Source organism: Oncorhynchus keta, chromosome 15 (assembly GCF_023373465.1).
Source record: "Oncorhynchus keta strain PuntledgeMale-10-30-2019 chromosome 15, Oket_V2, whole genome shotgun sequence".
NCBI lineage: Eukaryota > Metazoa > Chordata > Actinopteri > Salmoniformes > Salmonidae > Oncorhynchus > Oncorhynchus keta.
The window spans coordinates 28,670,408-28,688,368 of record NC_068435.1 but is presented as its reverse complement, the minus strand read 5'-3'; the positions used below and the strand labels follow the sequence as shown (position 1 = coordinate 28,688,368).

Sequence of the window (17,961 nt, the reverse complement as noted above, 5' to 3'; positions counted from 1 at the left end):
GCTCCTTTTCTATCACTTAAAAGGGTGGAATAAAATGTAATTCTCGTATTTTCATGACGTCGTTAGTCAAGTGTCTTCTTGTCACATTGCACCTTGAGGCCACTTGACGGCGGCAATAGAGCACATATGGCAGTCCAAAACACAGGCTACCCCGAAAATAAAAGCTCCCTTCAAGTAGAGAGAGAAGAGAGAGAAGAAAGAGAAAGAGAGAGAAGAAAGAGAAGAGAGAGAGAGAGAGAGAGAGAGAGAGAGAGGAGGAGAGAGGGAGAGAGAGAGAGAGAGAGAGAGAGAGAGAGAGAGACGAAGGGGGATATGTACAATTTCAAATGAGAACACAAGCAACTAAAGCTTCAGTCAGTATTACAGCAAGCACGTTGTACATTCTTCATTTGGTTACTGAAGGACTCACTTTTTACCAACAGACCCTCTTACAACAAACACAGCTCCACTGCAATACTTTTACAAACGTTCCCTGTACCTCCTAATCATCCTACTATTCAGTTACTGTATCGTAAAGCCACTTAGCTAACCTTTTCACAATCTTTAGCGCCAGCCATGTTTACACTTCCTTACACCAATCAACCTTCAGACTCATCAGTTTATCCATGAGCAAGAGGCCCTCGAGTCACTACCTTCAGCAAAACAGGAATTTCTGTTAGGAGTGACAATATCTCTACCCCAACGCCCATCCCAAACTCTTTCATTTGTCATGAAAATGGAGAAAATATACCTACATCAATTTAATGTTTTGTTCCATGCCGTGTCGTGTTGAGTAACACAAACCACCCCTGTGAAGTAAACAGTCTAAGAGTACAAACATACACACCACCAAACAGACTCTTCGTACACACACACACACTCAGAAGTCACTTCACAGTACCTGAACATGCTCACCGGTCAATTACAAAATAAATCACCCACATCCATGGGTCTCGGACACAGACGATCAAACACATACACATCTCACAGACAGACGACACCCCCTCTCACAGGTACTGGTAGAAGCGAGAGTGGACCACCTGGGCACCAGAGAGTTTGTGTGGGTGTGCAGTGGCCGACAGGCTCAGGCTTTTATTCTGGGGGCCTGCGTCTCCGTTCAGTAGCGCAGCTGGAGCCGGGCGTGGTGAGAGGGGTTCTGAGAGGGACGACGACAGAGCCTCCTGGGCCTGGTTGGGGTCGGGGCTGCGGAAGAGGAGCGGCGCACCCTGGTGTTCAGTGAAGTCCAGGCTGACCTCGGGGTTGGAGGTGCGGTGGCGCTCGCGGGCAATCCACTCCCGGATGGAGAAGTCCTGGGAAGAACACTTTGGCTTCAGCCGGTCCACGGCCGACAGCTCCGCCCGCGAGCCCCCGCCCTCCTGCCAGTTCCCCATCACAGACAGTTCAGCAAAGTCCCTCTGGCCTCCCATGGTGTGTCTGCGTCTGATGTTCTTCTTCTTTTCCCTGCGTCCCTCTGGAGAGCGGCTCCGCTGGGTACCCACCCCGAACATGTCGTCTACGGACGTCAGCAGACGGAACTTCAGCCGGTCTGTAATTTTGAGACGCCACGCAGGCTCAGCCCCCAACTCCAACTCGCTGCGGGAGGAGGAGCTAAGGCTGTCAATGGAACGCACCTTAACTGCCCCCGGAACACAAGACAGCCTAGTGGAGTCCTTGTCGCTCCGCCCTCCGTCCAATGAGGACTCGCTGTCAGTCTTCTGCCGCGCTGCTGACTTCTTCCTGGAGAGAGTGTCACATTCAATGAGTCTGTGGGAGGGGAGGGGCCTGGGGGCATCCGACACATCTGATTGGCAGATCTTCTCCACCGGCCCTGCTTCCTTCCCGCCCCCAACAAACACTGATAGGTCACTCTCACTATCCGTCTCCATGGGCCGGCCCTCACTAATCAGCTCACTACGCTCATCATCAGCGTCGTCGTCTCCTCCCCTGCTCTCGGCCACCGAGCAAACCTCTGGACTGAGCGTGCTCAGATCGGCCCCTGTCAGGAAGGTCATGGAGGAGGTGGTGGAGTAGTCTGAGGTGATGGAGCTGACCTCTGCCCCTAGGCCGCTGGCCCCAGTCTCTGGCCCCAAGCCCCCAGTCCTGCCATGTCTCACCCTGGGACCTGTGACAGATGCCTGGGAGCTGGTGCTGTCCATGGTGCCCAGGTCTGAGACCTCGTCGTAGTTGGAGGGAGGGTCCGACAGGGAAGACTGGTGTGCTACCTGGCTGCGGTAGCCAAGTCTGGGGGACCGGGACGGTGAGGCATAGGGGGAGCAGGTGGAGGATGTACGGAAGCTGGGGGTGTGTTTGGGAGAGGGCTGAGACATGAGGCTGTCTGAACGGGACTCTTTCCCGTTGGTTTGGAACCTGTCCCCAGGCTGTACCCCTCTCTCGCTGACGTCCTCGACACCCCTCTCCTCCTCTTTTGTCTGGCTCTCTGGGGACCAGGCGGGGTGGAGGGCCTGGTGGCTCGGCTCTGGCTCCTCCTTCTTATCAAACACGGCATCCAGGTCGTCGTCAGAGCTGCTGGGCTGAGTCTTGTCCTTGGGCTTTTTACGCTTGCGGCTGACAAAGAAAGAAGAGAGCAGCATCTCCCTGCTACACTGGTCCTTCCCAGACCCCCACAAGCCCTGCTGGGACAGAGTACCAGGACGTCGTATTACATTAAAAACACATAATTGTTCTTAAATGAGGAATTTCGCCAAGTCTGCTCTGAAACGGCATGGTCAATTGCTAATCACTCCGGATAAGACCATTTGCTAAATGACTAAAATGTTAACGGTAGAACATTCCAGTGAGCAGGACAAGGCCTTTTAGATCTCTTTACTTAGTGAAGGTAATTAACATCAAATAGGAAGCAAGAGACAGCCAGACACCCCAGTGCCACATACCTTTGATTTGGAGGAGTCACTACACGTTGAATCTGTGAGAGAGGAGAGGTGCATTAGTAACATCCTTTAAGACACATATAACCTGAACAACAAGTATCAAGGGAGAGCGACTGTAGGGAGATCACAGGGTAGAGAGAAGAAGAGACAGAAACCTGCACCATGAGGGGGCAGTAGATTCAACAGACAGTGGAGATATTTGTAGCCCACAGAGATGGACGAAGGAAACGCTGAAGAAAGACTCCGCCCATGAGTGGAAGAAGAGAAGAGGAGGCCAGTAATGGAGGGATGAGAGGAAGAAGATGAAACCACGGCAGTGCGCATTAGGACAGGAAGCAGCTCATGCTCATAACAGGATGTACCCAATGGGACGACATCAACACATCACGGACCACAGGTCACGTCAGTCACAGTACATAGACAGCCAATAGCAACGGGGCATTCTATCCCAACTGAGGTATAAATCACAGAGGAAGGGATGACAAGTCTTCACAACCAGAGTTAAGGGGACAGAGCGGTGTTTAAGTCAGTAGTTCCACCCATGCAAGTTAGCCACAGAATGGACAGGTTGTGCAATATGTCCAGAACTCGGTTTTACAATCCCTGTAGCACTCTAACATTTTAGTCTGTCAATTGAATATGACTGATGACCATAAACATTACAAAACAAGGACAGTACAAAAACTTTATCAAAGAAAATGTAAAAGAAACCATTTCCTACCGCATCAATACTACCACTATCAAGTCGTGGAAGGTATGACTTAAGTGTGTGCGCTTAATTTCGAGTTGTGTGTGTCCAAGTTGGGGTCAATTTCATTTAAATTCTTGTCAGCTGAATTGAACATGGAATATCTCCATATAGGAAATGTTATTTACCTGAATCAACTGGAATTTAGGTGGAATTGACTCAAACTGGTGCGTATATCAGTGTGCTACGCAAGGCTTTTGATGGGGGAGGTGGGTATTTGATAGATGTGGATGGTTGAGGCATTGGGGTAGAAGTATGTAGCCGTGAAAGACAAGGAGGTAGCTAGGTGGCAGTGTTTGGCTGTAGTTGGTGTTTCTGATGCTGAAAGAACAGTGGTTCATTGATAAGACTGGGGGTGAATCTCAGAAGTCTTTGCTAGATTTTTTTTTGCGTCCTCGCCCACAAAACGACAGAGGGAAGCAAGGAGAGATCTCCTCAAACCTTGTCCTCCAATGCTGTCCTTGCTTCCATCTGACGTTTTGAGACGGGGAGAAAGCGTACAAGAAAATATGTTAGAGATTCACCCCTATGGTGTCTATCTCAAACGTGACAGGAGGGCAGAAAGAGGCTGAAGGGACTAATGCCATCAGAGCCACTTTGCTTACCACCTCACTGCTATCTATCTAACCACCCTAGTCTGTGTATATGGTGAGTGTGTGGGTCTAACGAGGTGCTGATCTCTTCTAGATGTCATTTTAGTGTGTTTGACAACAGCCAGCTCAGCCCAACACCACTACAACACTACAACCCCCCGCAACCCCACTCGGACGCCATGACAGTAATGCCACATGAGCGGGCGGTTGTGAAACCGTGGTTTGACCGTACCATGCTACTTGTCCTCGCGATCAGCTTTAGAGACAAGAGACAGCAGAAAGGCTTTCAGTAGAAAGTACAGCAGGCACTGCTCTGTATGTAACCTTCAGGTTATTAGGTATTTAGATTTTTGGGGGAAATATGAAAAACGTGCACACCGACAGGAAATGACAAAACATCGACTTCTCTTTCTTTCCGTTTTTCTTTTTTTTTCTCCTCTCCTTCATGTTTCACCCCCAATTTAACAGAGCTGAGGGTTTCTGCAGACTAGGCAGCTACACTGGTGACAACACTCATCGTCCTTCTTCCTACAGTCCCAGCTGTCCACCACTGACATTACAGAGTCCACCAGTGACATCAGCGAGTGATAGACGCCGCCCACTTGGCCTGTGTCAGATTGGGTCAATGTGTGAGTGCTGGACAGGGACAAGGGAGAAAAAAACACACTACACACAAACCAAGGGTAGGGGTCAGAAGGGTTAACACTTCCACTTTGTTGTTTTGTTTGTTTGTTGTTTTTGGGGGGAAAGAACATGCCGGGTTTATGTGGGAGGAGGGGGGGAAGAAAAGAACTGAAAGAAAACGAGTCGTCATCTCAAGATAAGGAGGAAAGCACGGGGAGGAAAACAACGAGCAAAGAAAAAAAGGAAACATAAGAAAGCATAAGATGGAACTGGGAAAGAAATATAAAAATAAAAAAGAATAATGACATAACGAAACAGACCTTTATCCAAAACAAAAGGCTTAACAGCATTTGCAAACTATTTTTTTTTTTTTTAGCAATTCCCAATTGGGTAACCCAAAATCCTTCCATCAAAAATGACTAAAATAGCTTGCCTCTTTACAAAAGCATGACACTTTTCAGTAGACTTGCTTAACTTTTTGATCATCTGATGGAAAGCAAACAAGAAGCCTCTTACTTTAGGACTAACAAACACATACATCTCAAAACATACACACATTTCCTGGAGCACTTTCCCTGAAGCTCATTAGTATACTTTGTTTTACACTTTAGTAAATCTGGTACATGTAGTCAAACTAACAGGAGTGCTGTATTACATCCTCTCCAGTTGTGGTATCAATGAGCTTCAGCTGAGTTACCTGAGACTTCCCCAGGCGAGGAGGTGGTTGTGGTCCGGCCGATGTTGGACAGCAGGTGGTCGATGTTGGGCACAGGCTGAGACTGCACTGTACTCTCTTGTTCCACTGAGGTCTAGAGGAGAGAGAGATTCAACGAAGGAGATGAATGGAGATCGTGTTGAAGTAGAGGAGGAAAGAGGGATGGAGAGAGAACCTCAAACAACACTTCAGGCAACCTGCAAGACCAACAAACATCAACTACATCACACAACGAACATTTAACATTCTGTGCCATTACCAGCTGAGAGTAATGAGATTTATGTTTAGAAGTGAGAGAGCGAGCTGCTACGTACAACAGGGTCATCGTCCCCCTCAGTGAAGAACCAGTCGTACTGCTGAATGAGGTTCTCCACTATCTTGCACTGGTCTGGCATGTGGTTGACCATGTTGGTCATGTTGTCCTCCGAGGTTCTGACCAGGGTTGGACCAAACACGATGGCCAAGTTACGAGGCTCCATCTGGGGGGAGAGATGAGCAAAAGAGGCTTCCAGTCCAGTCCATATACACTAGGCCGCTACATTAAAAAGGCTCCATTTCTAAATACTTTTCAACTCTCAAGCGGACATACCTTATTTTTCTCACAGTTTTCAGAGACCAACTTGAGGTGTCCAGAGAGAAATTTGAGGGTTTCATAGTGGTGATCAGGTAATTCAAGAATCTGTGAAGAGGACCAACTTTCAATGCTAGAATGCAACAATTCAAACATTCAAATGCTACAGATCGAACATAAACCCTCATAGAATGAGCTGTAACTTACCAGCCTCTTGAGTTCTTTTAACCTCTCCACTGAGTCTTCTGTTCGATTGGCTTCAATAAAATCTGCATATTTTTCTGGAAAAGGAATATAAGAATCACTTAGTATCTCTAGTGACCAAGACCAAACATGGAGCAATAAGGCATACTATAAATAACTACGTGATTTATTAACAACTTCCTTAACACATTTTCTCTTCTTTACAGACATGCATTTACACTGTGTTCAGTGACTCACCATTTGTGAAAAGGGGCTCTGGAAGTTTCCGGAAGAAGGATTTCAGTAAGCTACTGATCACGTTGAGGTCCCTCCATTTCTGTCAGGGAGAACAAGAGAGAAAAAGCATTAAAGACATTGTGAAGTATGGGAGAGATACAGTGCCTTCAGAAACCCATAGACCTTTTCCATATTTTGTTGTGTTATAGCCTGAATAAAATAAAGTTTTTAATGTCACTGGCCTACACACAAATACCGCAATGTCAAAGTGGAATTATGTTTTTAGAAATTTGTACAAATAATTTCAAAATGAAATGTCTTGAGTCAATAATTATACAACTTATTTGTTATGGCAAGCCTAATTAAGCGCGTGTGTAAAAATGTGCTTAAGTCAAATAAGTTGCCTGGACTCACTATGTGCAATAATAGTGTTTAACATAACTGTTAATGACTACCTCATCTCTTTACACCAAACATACAATTATCTGCTCCCGAGTGGTGCAGCGGTCTAAGGCACTGCATCTCAGTGCTTGAGGCGTCACTACAGACACCCTGGTTCAAATTCAGGTTTTATCACAGCCGGACGTGATTGGGAGTCCCATAGGGCGGTGCACAATTGGCCCAGCGTCATCCGGGTTGGCCGGTGTTGGCAGTCATTGTAAATAAGAATTTAAATAAAAGGGTAAATAAAATAAAAAATCTGTAAGATCCTCAGCCGAGCAGGGAATTTCAAACACAGATTCAACCACAAAGGATATGGCATTAAAAAATAACGGTAGGAGGTAGTTGAGGTAATACAGTATATATGTGCAGTTTCTTTTGTTACGTTAAAGCCTTATTCTGAAATTGATTAAATTGTTTCCCCCCCCCCCATCAATCTACACACAGTACCCCATAACGACAAAGCAAAAATGTGGAGGAATAACAAAAAAAAAACATTTACATAAGTATTCAGACCCTTTACTCAGTACTTTGTTGAAGCACCTTTGGCAGCAATTACAGCCTCGAGTCTTCTTGGGTATGACTCTACAAGCATGGCACACCTGTATTTGGGGAGTTTCTCCCATTCTCTCTGCAGATACTCTCAAGCTCTGTCAGGTTGGATGGGGAGTGTTTCTTGCATAGCTATTTTCAGGTTTCTCAAGAGATGTTTCATTCAAGTCAGGGCTCTGGCTGGGCCACTCAAGGGCATTCAGGTCCCAAAGCCACCCCTGTGTTGTCTTGGCTATGTGCTTAGGGTCCTTGTCCTGTTTCACGGTGAACATTCACCAAAGTCTGAGACCCTGAGTGCTCTGGAGTGCTCTAGTCTCCCAGTCCCTGCCCCACCGCATGATGCTGCCACCACCATGCTTCACCGTAGGGATGTTGCCAGGTTTCCTGCAGACGTGACGCTTGTGATTCAGGCCAAGGAGTTTAATATTGGTTTTATCAGACCAGTCTCGTTTCTCATGGTCCTTTAGATGCTTTTTGGAAAACTCCAAGCGGGTTGTCATGTGCCTTTTAATGAGGAGTGGCTTCCATCTGGCCACTCTACCATAAAGGCCTGATTGTTGGAGTGTTGAAGAGATTGTTTTTCTCTGGAAGGTTCTCACATCTCCACAGAGGAACTACGGAGCTCTGTCAGAGTGAACATCGGGTTCTTGGTCACTTCCCTGACCAAGGCCCTTCTCCCCTCATTGCTCAGTTTGTCCGGGCAGCCAGCTCTAGGAAGAGTCTTCGTGGTTACAAACTTCTTTAATTTAAGAATGATGGAGGACACTGTGTTCTTGGGGTTCTTCAATGCTGCAGACATGTTTTGGTACCCTTCCCAAGATCTGTGCCTCGACACAATCCTGTCTCGGAGCACTACGGACAATTACTTTGACCTCATGGCTTGGTTTTTATTCTGACATGCACTGTCAACTGTGGGACCGTATTTAGACCGGTGTGTGCCTTTCCAAATCATGCCCAATCAATTGAATTTACTACAGGTGGACTCCAATCAAGATGAATAAACATCAAGGATGTTCAATGGAAACAGGATGCACCTGACCTCAATTTCGAGTTTCAAAGCAAAGGGTCTGAATACTTATGCAAATACGGTATGTGTTTTTATTTGTAATACATTTGCAAAAATCTCTAAAAACCTGTTTTCGCTTCGTCATTATGGGGTATTGTGTAGATTGATGAGCAAAAAAAAATATTGAATCCATTTTAGAATAAGGCTGTAACGTAACAAAATGTGGAAAAAGTCAATGGGTCTGAATATTCAGTATAAACAGAGTAGCAGCAGCATATGTGAAGTGTGAAAGTGTATGTGTGAATATGTGGGGACTCAACATCCATGTGTGTGTGTGTGTGTGTCAAAATCAAATCAAATGTATTTGTCACATACACATGGTTAGCAGATGTTAATGCGAGTGTAGCGAAATGCTTGTGCTTCTAGTTCCGACAATGCAGTAATAACCAACAAGTAATCTAACCTAACAATTCCAAAACAACTACCTTATACACACAAGTGTAAAGGGATAAAGAATATGTACATAAAGATATGAATGGGTGATGGTACAGAACGGCATAGGCAAGATGCAGTAGATGGTATCGAGTACAGTATATACATATGAGATGAGTAATGTAGGGTATGTAAACATAAAAGTGGCATAGTTTAAAGTGGCTAGTGATACATGTATTACATAGAGATGCAGTAGATGATAGAGTACAGTATATACATATATATATATGAGATGAATAATGTAGGGTATGTAAACATTATATTAAGTAGCATTGTTTAAAGTGGCTAGTGATATATTTTACATCAATTCCCATTAAAGTGGCTGGAGTTGAGTCAGTGTGTTGGCAGCAGCCACTCAATGTTAGTGATGGCTATTTAACAGTCTGATGGCCTTGAGATAGAAGCTGTTTTTCGGTCTCTCGGTCCCTGCTTTGATGCACCTGTACTGACCTCGCCTTCTGGATGATAGCGGGGTGAACAGGCAGTGGCTCGGTGGTTGTTGTCCTTGATGATCTTTATGGCCTTCCTGTGACATCGGGTGGTGTAGGTGTCCTGGAGGGCAGGTAGTTTGCCCCCGGTGATGCGTTATGCAGACCTCACTACCCTCTGGAGAGCCTTACGGTTGTGGGCGGAGCAGTTGCCGTACCAGGCGGTGATACAGCCCGACAGGATGCTCTCGATTGTGCATCTGTAGAAGTTTGTGAGTGCTTTTGGTGAAGAGCCAAATTTCTTCAGCCTCCTGAGGTTGAAAAGGTGCTGCTGCGCCTTCTTCACAACGCTGTCTGTGTGGGTGGACCAATTCAGTTTGTCTGTGATGTGTACGCCGAGGAACTTAAAACTTACTACCCTCTCCACTACTGTCCCATCGATGTGGATAGGGGGGTGCTCCCTCTGCTGTTTCCTGAAGTCCACAATCATCTCCTTAATTTTGTTGACGTTGAGTGTGAGGTTATTTTCCCGACACCACACTCCGAGGGCCTTCACCTCCCTGTAGACGGTCTCGTCGTCGTTGGTAATCAAGCCTACCACTGTAGTGTCGTCCGCAAACTTGATGATTGAGTTGGTGGCATGCATGGCCACGCAGTCGTGGGTGAACAGGGAGTACAGGAGAGGGCTCAGAACGCACCCTTGTGGGGCCCCAGTGTTGAGGTTCAGAGGGGTGGAGATGTTACCTACCCTCACCACCTGGGGGCAGCCCGTCAGGAAGTCCAGTACCCAGTTGCACAGGGCAGGGTCGAGACCCAGGGTCTCGAGCTTGATGACGAGTTTGGAGGGTACTATGGTGTTAAATGCTGAGCTGTAGTCAATGAACAGCATTCTCACATAGGTATTCCTCTTGTCCAGATGGGTTAGGGCAGTGTGCAGTGTGGTTGAGATTGCATCGTCTGTGGACCTATTTGGGAGGTAAGCAAATTGGAGTGGGTCTCGGGTGTCAGGTAGGGTGGAGGTGATATGGTCATATAGTCTCTCAAAGCACTTCATGATGACGGAAGTGGGTGCTACGGGGCGGTAGTCGTTTAGCTCAGTTACCTTAGCTTTCTTGGGAACAGGGACAATGGTGGCCCTCTTGAAGCATGTGGGAACAGCAGACTGGGATAAGGATTGATTGAATATGCCCGTAAACACACCAGCCAGCTGGTCTGCACATACTCTGAGGACGTGGCTGGAAGTCAGTGCAAAACAATTAAGATAAATAAATAAATAATATAATATAAAAAGGGATCCATGTAAACTGTCCGGATAGCCGTCTGATTAACTGTTCCGGTGCCATTTGATTCCAGACTTCACACTCCGGTACCGCTTGCAGAGAGAACAGTGACTTGGGTGGCTGGAGTCCTTGACAATTTTTAGGGCCTTTCTCTGACAACACCTGGTAGGTCCTGGGAGGGGACTGAGCACGCACCCTTGAGGGGCCCCGTGTTGAGAGTCAGCATAGCGGATGTGTTATTGCCTACCCACACCACCTGGGGTCGGCCCATCAGGAAGTCCAGGATCAAAGGTTCTAGAGGGAGGTATTCAGTAACAGGACCCGTAGCTTAGTGATGAGCTTGGTGGGCACTTGTTGAACGCTGAGCTGTAGTCAATGAACAATATTCTCACATAGGTGGTCCTTTTGTCCAGGTGGGAAAGGGCAGTGCGATGTAAAATAGAGAATAGAGGTCGACCGATTAAATCGGCATGGCCGATTAATTAGGGACGATTTTTAAAAAATAGCATTTTTGGATGCAGATTATGGCTGATTACATTGCAATCCACGAGGAGACTGCGTGGCAGTGTTATGACCACCTGTTACGCGAGTGCAGCATCAAAAGGACCAGGTGGCTGCAAGGAGCCACGGTATGCTGCTAGCTAGCATTAAACTTATCTTATAAGAAATCTTAACATAATCACTAGTTAACTACACATGATATTACTAGTTCAACTAGCTTGTCCTGCGCGTTGCATATTATCAATGCGGTGGCTGTTAATTTACCATCGAATCACAGCCAACTTCAACTTTGCCAAACGGGTGATGATTTAACAAAAGCACATTCGCGAAAAAAGCCCAATCATTGCACCAATGTACCTAACCATAAACATCAATGCTTTTCTAAAAAAATCAATACACAAGTATAGATTTTTTAAACCTGCATATTTAGTTAAAATAAATTCATGTTAGCAGGCAATATATTAACTACAGAAATTGTGTCACTTCTCTTGCGTTCAGTGCCAGCAGAGTCAGGCTCGTTGCGAACAGTGTGAAGACTATTTCTCCCTAATAAAGACCGTAATTAATTTGCCAGAATTTTACATAATTATGACATAACATTGAAGGTCGTGCAATGTAACAGCAATATTTAGACTTAGGGTTGCCACCCGTTCGATAAAATACGGAACAATTCCGTATTTCACTGAAAGAATAAACGTTTTGTTTTCGAAGTAACAATTTCCAGATTTGAACATATTAACAACATATTTGCTCATATTTCTATGTGTATATTATAATTAAGTCTATAATTGATATTTGATAGAGCAGTCTGACTGAGCGGTTGTAGGCAGCAGCAGGCTCGCAAGCATTCATTCATTCAAACAGCACTTTCCTGCATTTACCAGCAGCTCTTAGCAATGCTTGAAACACAGCGCTGTTTATGACTTCAAGCCTACTGTATCAACTCCCGAGATTAGGCTGGCAATACAATGCAATAGTGCCTATAAGAACATCCAATAGTCAGAGGTATATGAAATACAAATGGTAGAGAGAAATAGTCCAATAATTCCTATAATAACTACAACCTAAAACTTCTTAAATAGGAATATTGAAGACTCATGTTACAAGGAACCACCAGCTTTCATATATTCTCATGTTCTGAGCAAGGAACTTAAAAGTGAGCTTTTTTTACATGGCACATGTTGCACTTTTACGTTCTTCTTTAACACCGTTTTTGCATTATTTAAACCAAATTGAACACGCATAGTTCAGTGTTGCTTGCCTCAAAGCGAGCAAAGGCATTTTGCTAATCTGGTAGGCTCGTGTCACTGGGAAGCTCTTGGCTGTGCTTTCCTTTGAAATCTGTGATTGTTTGCAAAGCCTGCCACATCTGACGAGCTTCAAGAGCGGTTGTAGTAGGATTCGATCTTAGTCCTGTACTGACACTTTGCCTGTTTTTGAATAATTTTACCTTTATTTAACTAGGCAAGTCAGTTAAGAACAAATTTGAGCCTTTAGCTCAGTACGATTGTTGCCTGTAATCCATTGCTTCTGGTTGGGATATTTACTTATAGTCACTATGGGGACAATGTTGTCAATGCACTTATTAATGAAGCTGGTGACAGATGTGAACTCCTCAATGCCATCAGATGAATCCAGACTGTGCTAGCGAAACAGTCCTGTAGCTTAGCATCCGTTTCATCTGACCACTTCCACAGTGAGCACGTCACTGGTATTTCCTGTTTGAGTATTTGTTAGTAAGCAGAAATCAGGAAGATAGTGTTATGGTCCGATTTGCCAAATGGAGGGAGAGCTTTGTATGCGTCTGTGTGTGTGTGGAGTAAAGGTCATTTAAAGTTGTTTTTACCATCTAGTTGTAAAGGTGGTAGAAATGAGGCAAAATTGATTCGAGTTGTCCTGCATTAAAATGACCGGCCACTAGGAGCGCCGCCCCCTGGATGAGCATTTTTTTGTTTGCTTTAGCGCCAGCATCGGTTTGTGGTGGTAAATAGAGACCCACGAAAAATAGATTCAAACTCAAAGTGTGTTATGTTTAAGGCAAATTCAATACAACACATTACTGAGTTCCACTCTCCATATTTTCAAAGCATAGAGGTGGCTACATCATGTTATGGGTATGCTTGTAATAATTAAAGACCAGGGATTTTTTCAGGATCAAAAATAAAAGGAATGGAGCTAAGCACAAGCATAATCCTAGAGGAAAACCTGGTTAAGTCTGCCATCCACCAGACACTGGGAGATTAATTCACCTTTCAGCAGGACAATAACCTAAAGCACAAGGCCAAATCCACACTTGCGTTATTTACCAAGTGAATGTTCCTGAGTGGCCAATCTACTTGAAAATCTGTGGCAAGAACTGAAAATGGTTGTCTAGCAATGATCAGCAACCAATTTGACAGAGCCTGAATAAATGTGAATATAATAAATGGTCACATGTTGCACAATCCAGGTGTGGGAAGCTCTTAAAGACTTACCCAAAAAGACTCACAGGTGTAATCACTGCCAAAGGTGCTTCTACAAAGTAGTCACTTAGGGGTATGAATACTTATGTAAATTAAATATCGGTATTTCATTTTCAATACAATTTCTAAAAACATGTTTTCACTGTAAATATGGGGTAGTGTGTGTAGATGGGTGAGTAAAAAAAATGTCTATAGCAATTTTGAATTCAGGCTATAACAAAATGTGTAATAAGTCCAGGGGTATGAACACTTTCTGAAGACACTGTATGCATGCGTGTCTGTCACTCACGTCTTCTTGGATGTCGATGTCACTCATCAGTCCTTTACTGTCCAGCTCCTCCTGCATGCTGGAGATGGCAGCGTTGTTTCCTGGTACTCTGTAGATCCCAGTGTACTCTAGCCCTCTTTCCTCTACCAGCTTACAGCACACATCCACGATGAGGGGAACAAACTACACAACACAAACAAAGTCTTTAGCATTATACATATTGTATAAACTAAGAAACAGACATCACTTTCATATACACAAAGCAGAACTTATACCGCACACATTAAAGGGAAATTTAACCGCTGCTCGTTCAGTGTATATGTCTGTCCATTAATATGTCATAAAAATCTATAACTTCCTCACTACAAGCAAATACGAGCATTTCTGCATCTCAACGGTAGAAACGGGACATTCACATTTCCTGGTTCAAGCAAACCATAACATCCAGAATTCAGGACATAGTACCGCCCCTGTCAAGGTGGATCCAGTTTAACCATTTATTATTCTTTGCGTCGACAACAACTGTAAAGTAGTTAAATGTTGGCTAATCACCGACTAGTGTGTATCCTACAGACTAATCCGGCTGAGGATGACCTTGACGCCAGCTTTAGTAGTACAGATCCTGTAGACCCATTGGATGAAAGCGCTCAACATCATTGGACTCGGAAGAGGAAAATACCACATGGGGCTGGCAAGAGCCAAAGTGTATAGTCTGAGTCCAAGGTCATGGAGATCGAACTTCTGACACACCAGCTGCCATTGCCAAACACAGGACAAGGTTCACGAGCTGAAACACATTCAGGAACCTGGAACATTCAGCAAACACAACATCCATATTCAGATAGACTGATGTTGTAGTATAATATAGAATGCCTAGTATTCCTAGACACCGTGCTTCTACACCTGCATTGCTTGCTGTTTGGGGTTTTAGGCTGAGTTTCTGTACCAAACTTTGCGGTACAGAAAACGCTATTATTGCAAAAAAGCTATTAGACTTTCATGGGCAATCGTTGTGTACGGTTTGTATTCCTACTATATCAGCTGATGTATGAAGGGCCATATAAAAAAATATATATTTGATGCAGGAAGCTGGTGTATCATTTCAACTAATTTGTTGGCAAATAAACATATTTCATTAAAATAGTAGATGTAGCAAATAAGTAGACATGGCTTGTATTTCAGACAATGTTTATTTGCTCTGGAGATCAAGCTGAGTTTACATAGTATGCAGGTATAAAACTATTCTACTAACGCCTATAATAAATACTACAGTTCCACTAATTGCATATGGTGCGTTGGGGGTGCAGTGGTGTTCATAGTCACTCCCCACTTAGAGCAACCCCTACCCCCCAAAAAAAGCTGAATTGCAAAAACGCTATTAGACTTTCATGGGCAATCGTTGTGTACGGTTTGTATTCCTGCTGTAGCAGCACGATGCAGATCATCAACAGTTGGGCCCCTCAGGAGTGTGTCCTAAGTCCCCTCCTGTACTCCCTGTTCACCCACGACTGCGTGGCCAAACACGACTCCAACAGCATCATTAAGTTTGCAGACGACAACAGTGGTAGGCCTGATCACAGACAGCGATGAGACAGCCTATAGGGAGGTCGTCAGAGACATGGCAGTGTGGTGTCAGGACAACAACCTCTCCCTCAATGTGAGCAAGACAAAGGAGCTGATTGTGGACTACAGGAAAAGGCGAGCCGAACAGGCCCCCATTAACATTGACGGGGCTGTAGTGGAGCGGGTCGAGAGTTAAGTTCCTTGGTGTCCACATCACCAACAAACTATCATGGTCCAAACATACCAAGACAATCGTGAAGAGGGCATGACAACATCTTTTCCCTGCAGGAGACTGAAAAGATTTGGCATGGGTCCCCAAATCCTCAAAAAGTTCTACAGCTGCACCACCGAGAGCATCCTGGCTGGTTGCATCATCGCCTGGTATGGCAACTACTCGGCATCTGACCGCAAGGTAATACAAAGGGAATTGCGTACGGACCAGTACATCACTGGGGCCAAGCTTCCTGCCATCCAGGACCTATATACTAGGAGGTGTCAGAGAAAGGCCCCCAAAAAAATCTGTTTTCTCTGCAACCGCATGGCAAGCGGTACCGGAGCGCCAAGTAGAGGACCAAAAGGCTCCTCAACAGCTTCTATGCTCAAACCATAAGACTGCTGAACAATTAGTCAAATGGCCTCCCGGACTATTTACATTGACACTCACAGAAACGTTAGATAGCTACCTACAACACACAGGTATATTTACTCAAAGACGAATGAGTCAAAGCCAAAGTCATTCCTTTACTCTTTGTTATCACAACATTTATCCAGTTTTGTTCCAAATGAGGTGCACTGAGGCTAGCTAGCTAGTTAACATTAGCTAGCTAGCTATAACATTAGGCTACAGTACTTTTGGGGTATAGCAAACCAAGCTAGCTAACTCAACATGGATAGTAGTGGTACTAGCAAGCCCCGTTATGGCTGAATCAATCACAGAGTTACACTGTACTGAACAACACTGCCTCATGTAAAAAGAGAGCTCATATTGCTAGCTAGCTACAGAAAGCAAAACCACTTACTCGTTTGGCATTTGCTCTCCTAGTCCAGCTGGACAAGGCTGCCGCCCCCAGTTGATCATGGAGGTTCTGAAGAACATCTCCAGCACCCCTCTATCCATATGTGCGTCAAATCCTTGATGGTCCATCACACACACACGAGCCCTGAGGTCTGCAGTGACTCTCTCTAGTAAGAACCGTCTGCGATCTAATTTGTTGCAGCACAGACATTCCTCTGTCGGCATGGCTGGACGGCAACCGCTTAGGCACCACCGGTCAGAGTCTGACCGAGGCTTCCCCCATCGCTGCTTGCTGGTCATGCAATTGTTATTGTTGGTGCCTCAACTCCTATTCACTGTATTCTGGCTGAAATGAAAAGGGCTGTGTGCCCCTATGTAAAATAACATCAAAAACGGTTTCGCCGTCCAGCACTTCTTGGAAAGACAAAATCATCAGAAGCAGCCATCAGAAGCAGAACACAATTGGACAAGGAAGTAGGACTCCCGTCAGGCTGTAGTCTTTACAAAGCCGGGGAAAATGAGTCAACCTAGATATCCTGCTATGTTGAGGCAGATAAGAACATTGTTGAAACAAGTCCAATGGCTCTATTGAACAAGGACAACCATTTCTACTCGCAGCTAGCGTGACTGTGCAAATCAGAGAAACAAAGGCCACAATAAATGCTACAAAATATGACTCCTTTCATTTTTAGATCGGAAAGCAGGCCTTTTGGTGCAAAAAAGAAAAAAAAAGAAGTGCACTATGGTGCATAATTATGTCTGAAACACCCCTTATGTAGGGAGACTGGAAAAACAACCCAAATAGTGTCTAGAGGAAGTTTCTCTTAAAGATCACACTACTCAACCATGAAAGAAAAAAATAAATAATAATAAATCATTCAACATCATCATTTCCATGTCTCTCTCACATGTAAACACACACTCCCTCGCTCTCCCTTACCCTGTTGGTCTGTGCAGGTGGGCAGTCATCGAGGCGCACCCCAAAGGTTACCCCAGCAGTGCTCTTCTTCTCAAAGGGTTTCCTCATGATGCCAGGGATGCCCCTCCTCCAGGCAGCCTTATCCCGTGGAGGACTGGATTCATCTGACAGAACACACACAAAGCAGCCATCTGAGTGATAATCCACACTACAGATACACACTCAAACCACACTAGCTGCTGGAAGGTCAACAGCTGCTTGTGCAGACAGTCAAAGATAAACATTTTCAATAACATACTGTATTTCCACATGTAATCCTACCCTATTTATTGTCTCCTGTTCTTGTGTGATGTGCAACTTTCCTGTGTAGTATAGCTAGAAACTTCATCATGCCCTGCTTTTCAGCTGTGTGTAAAGGACACAACATGTCTACCTGTGGTGAATGTAATCCCTTGCTTTAAAGCAGAGATCCATAAAAGTTGAAACAGGTCACTGG

General features: G+C 44.9%; 1 protein-coding gene across 6 annotated transcripts in view; it reads right to left on the bottom strand.

Moving 5' to 3' along the window:
- Window positions 1–280: 280 nt before the first annotated feature.
- The window catches only part of LOC118394737 (rho GTPase-activating protein 21-like), an 85,264-nt gene continuing 67,583 nt past the window's right edge, over window positions 281–17,961 (bottom strand). For 5 of the 6 annotated variants that reach the window (XM_035788229.2, XM_035788231.2, XM_035788235.2 and 2 more), the window contains 9 exons: window positions 17,487–17,629; window positions 13,990–14,151; window positions 6,560–6,638; window positions 6,326–6,399; window positions 6,137–6,226; window positions 5,862–6,026; window positions 5,530–5,641; window positions 2,871–2,902; window positions 281–2,612 (listed from right to left, as the gene is read on the bottom strand). In XM_035788229.2, coding sequence (XP_035644122.1) covers window positions 987–2,612; window positions 2,871–2,902; window positions 5,530–5,641; window positions 5,862–6,026; window positions 6,137–6,226; window positions 6,326–6,399; window positions 6,560–6,638; window positions 13,990–14,151; window positions 17,487–17,629 — 2,483 coding nt within the window. In that variant the 3' untranslated portion in view covers window positions 281–986. The remainder of the gene's footprint in view (window positions 2,613–2,870; window positions 2,903–5,529; window positions 5,642–5,861; window positions 6,027–6,136; window positions 6,227–6,325; window positions 6,400–6,559; window positions 6,639–13,989; window positions 14,152–17,486; window positions 17,630–17,961) is intronic. The other variant, XM_035788232.2, reaches the window with a different exon arrangement.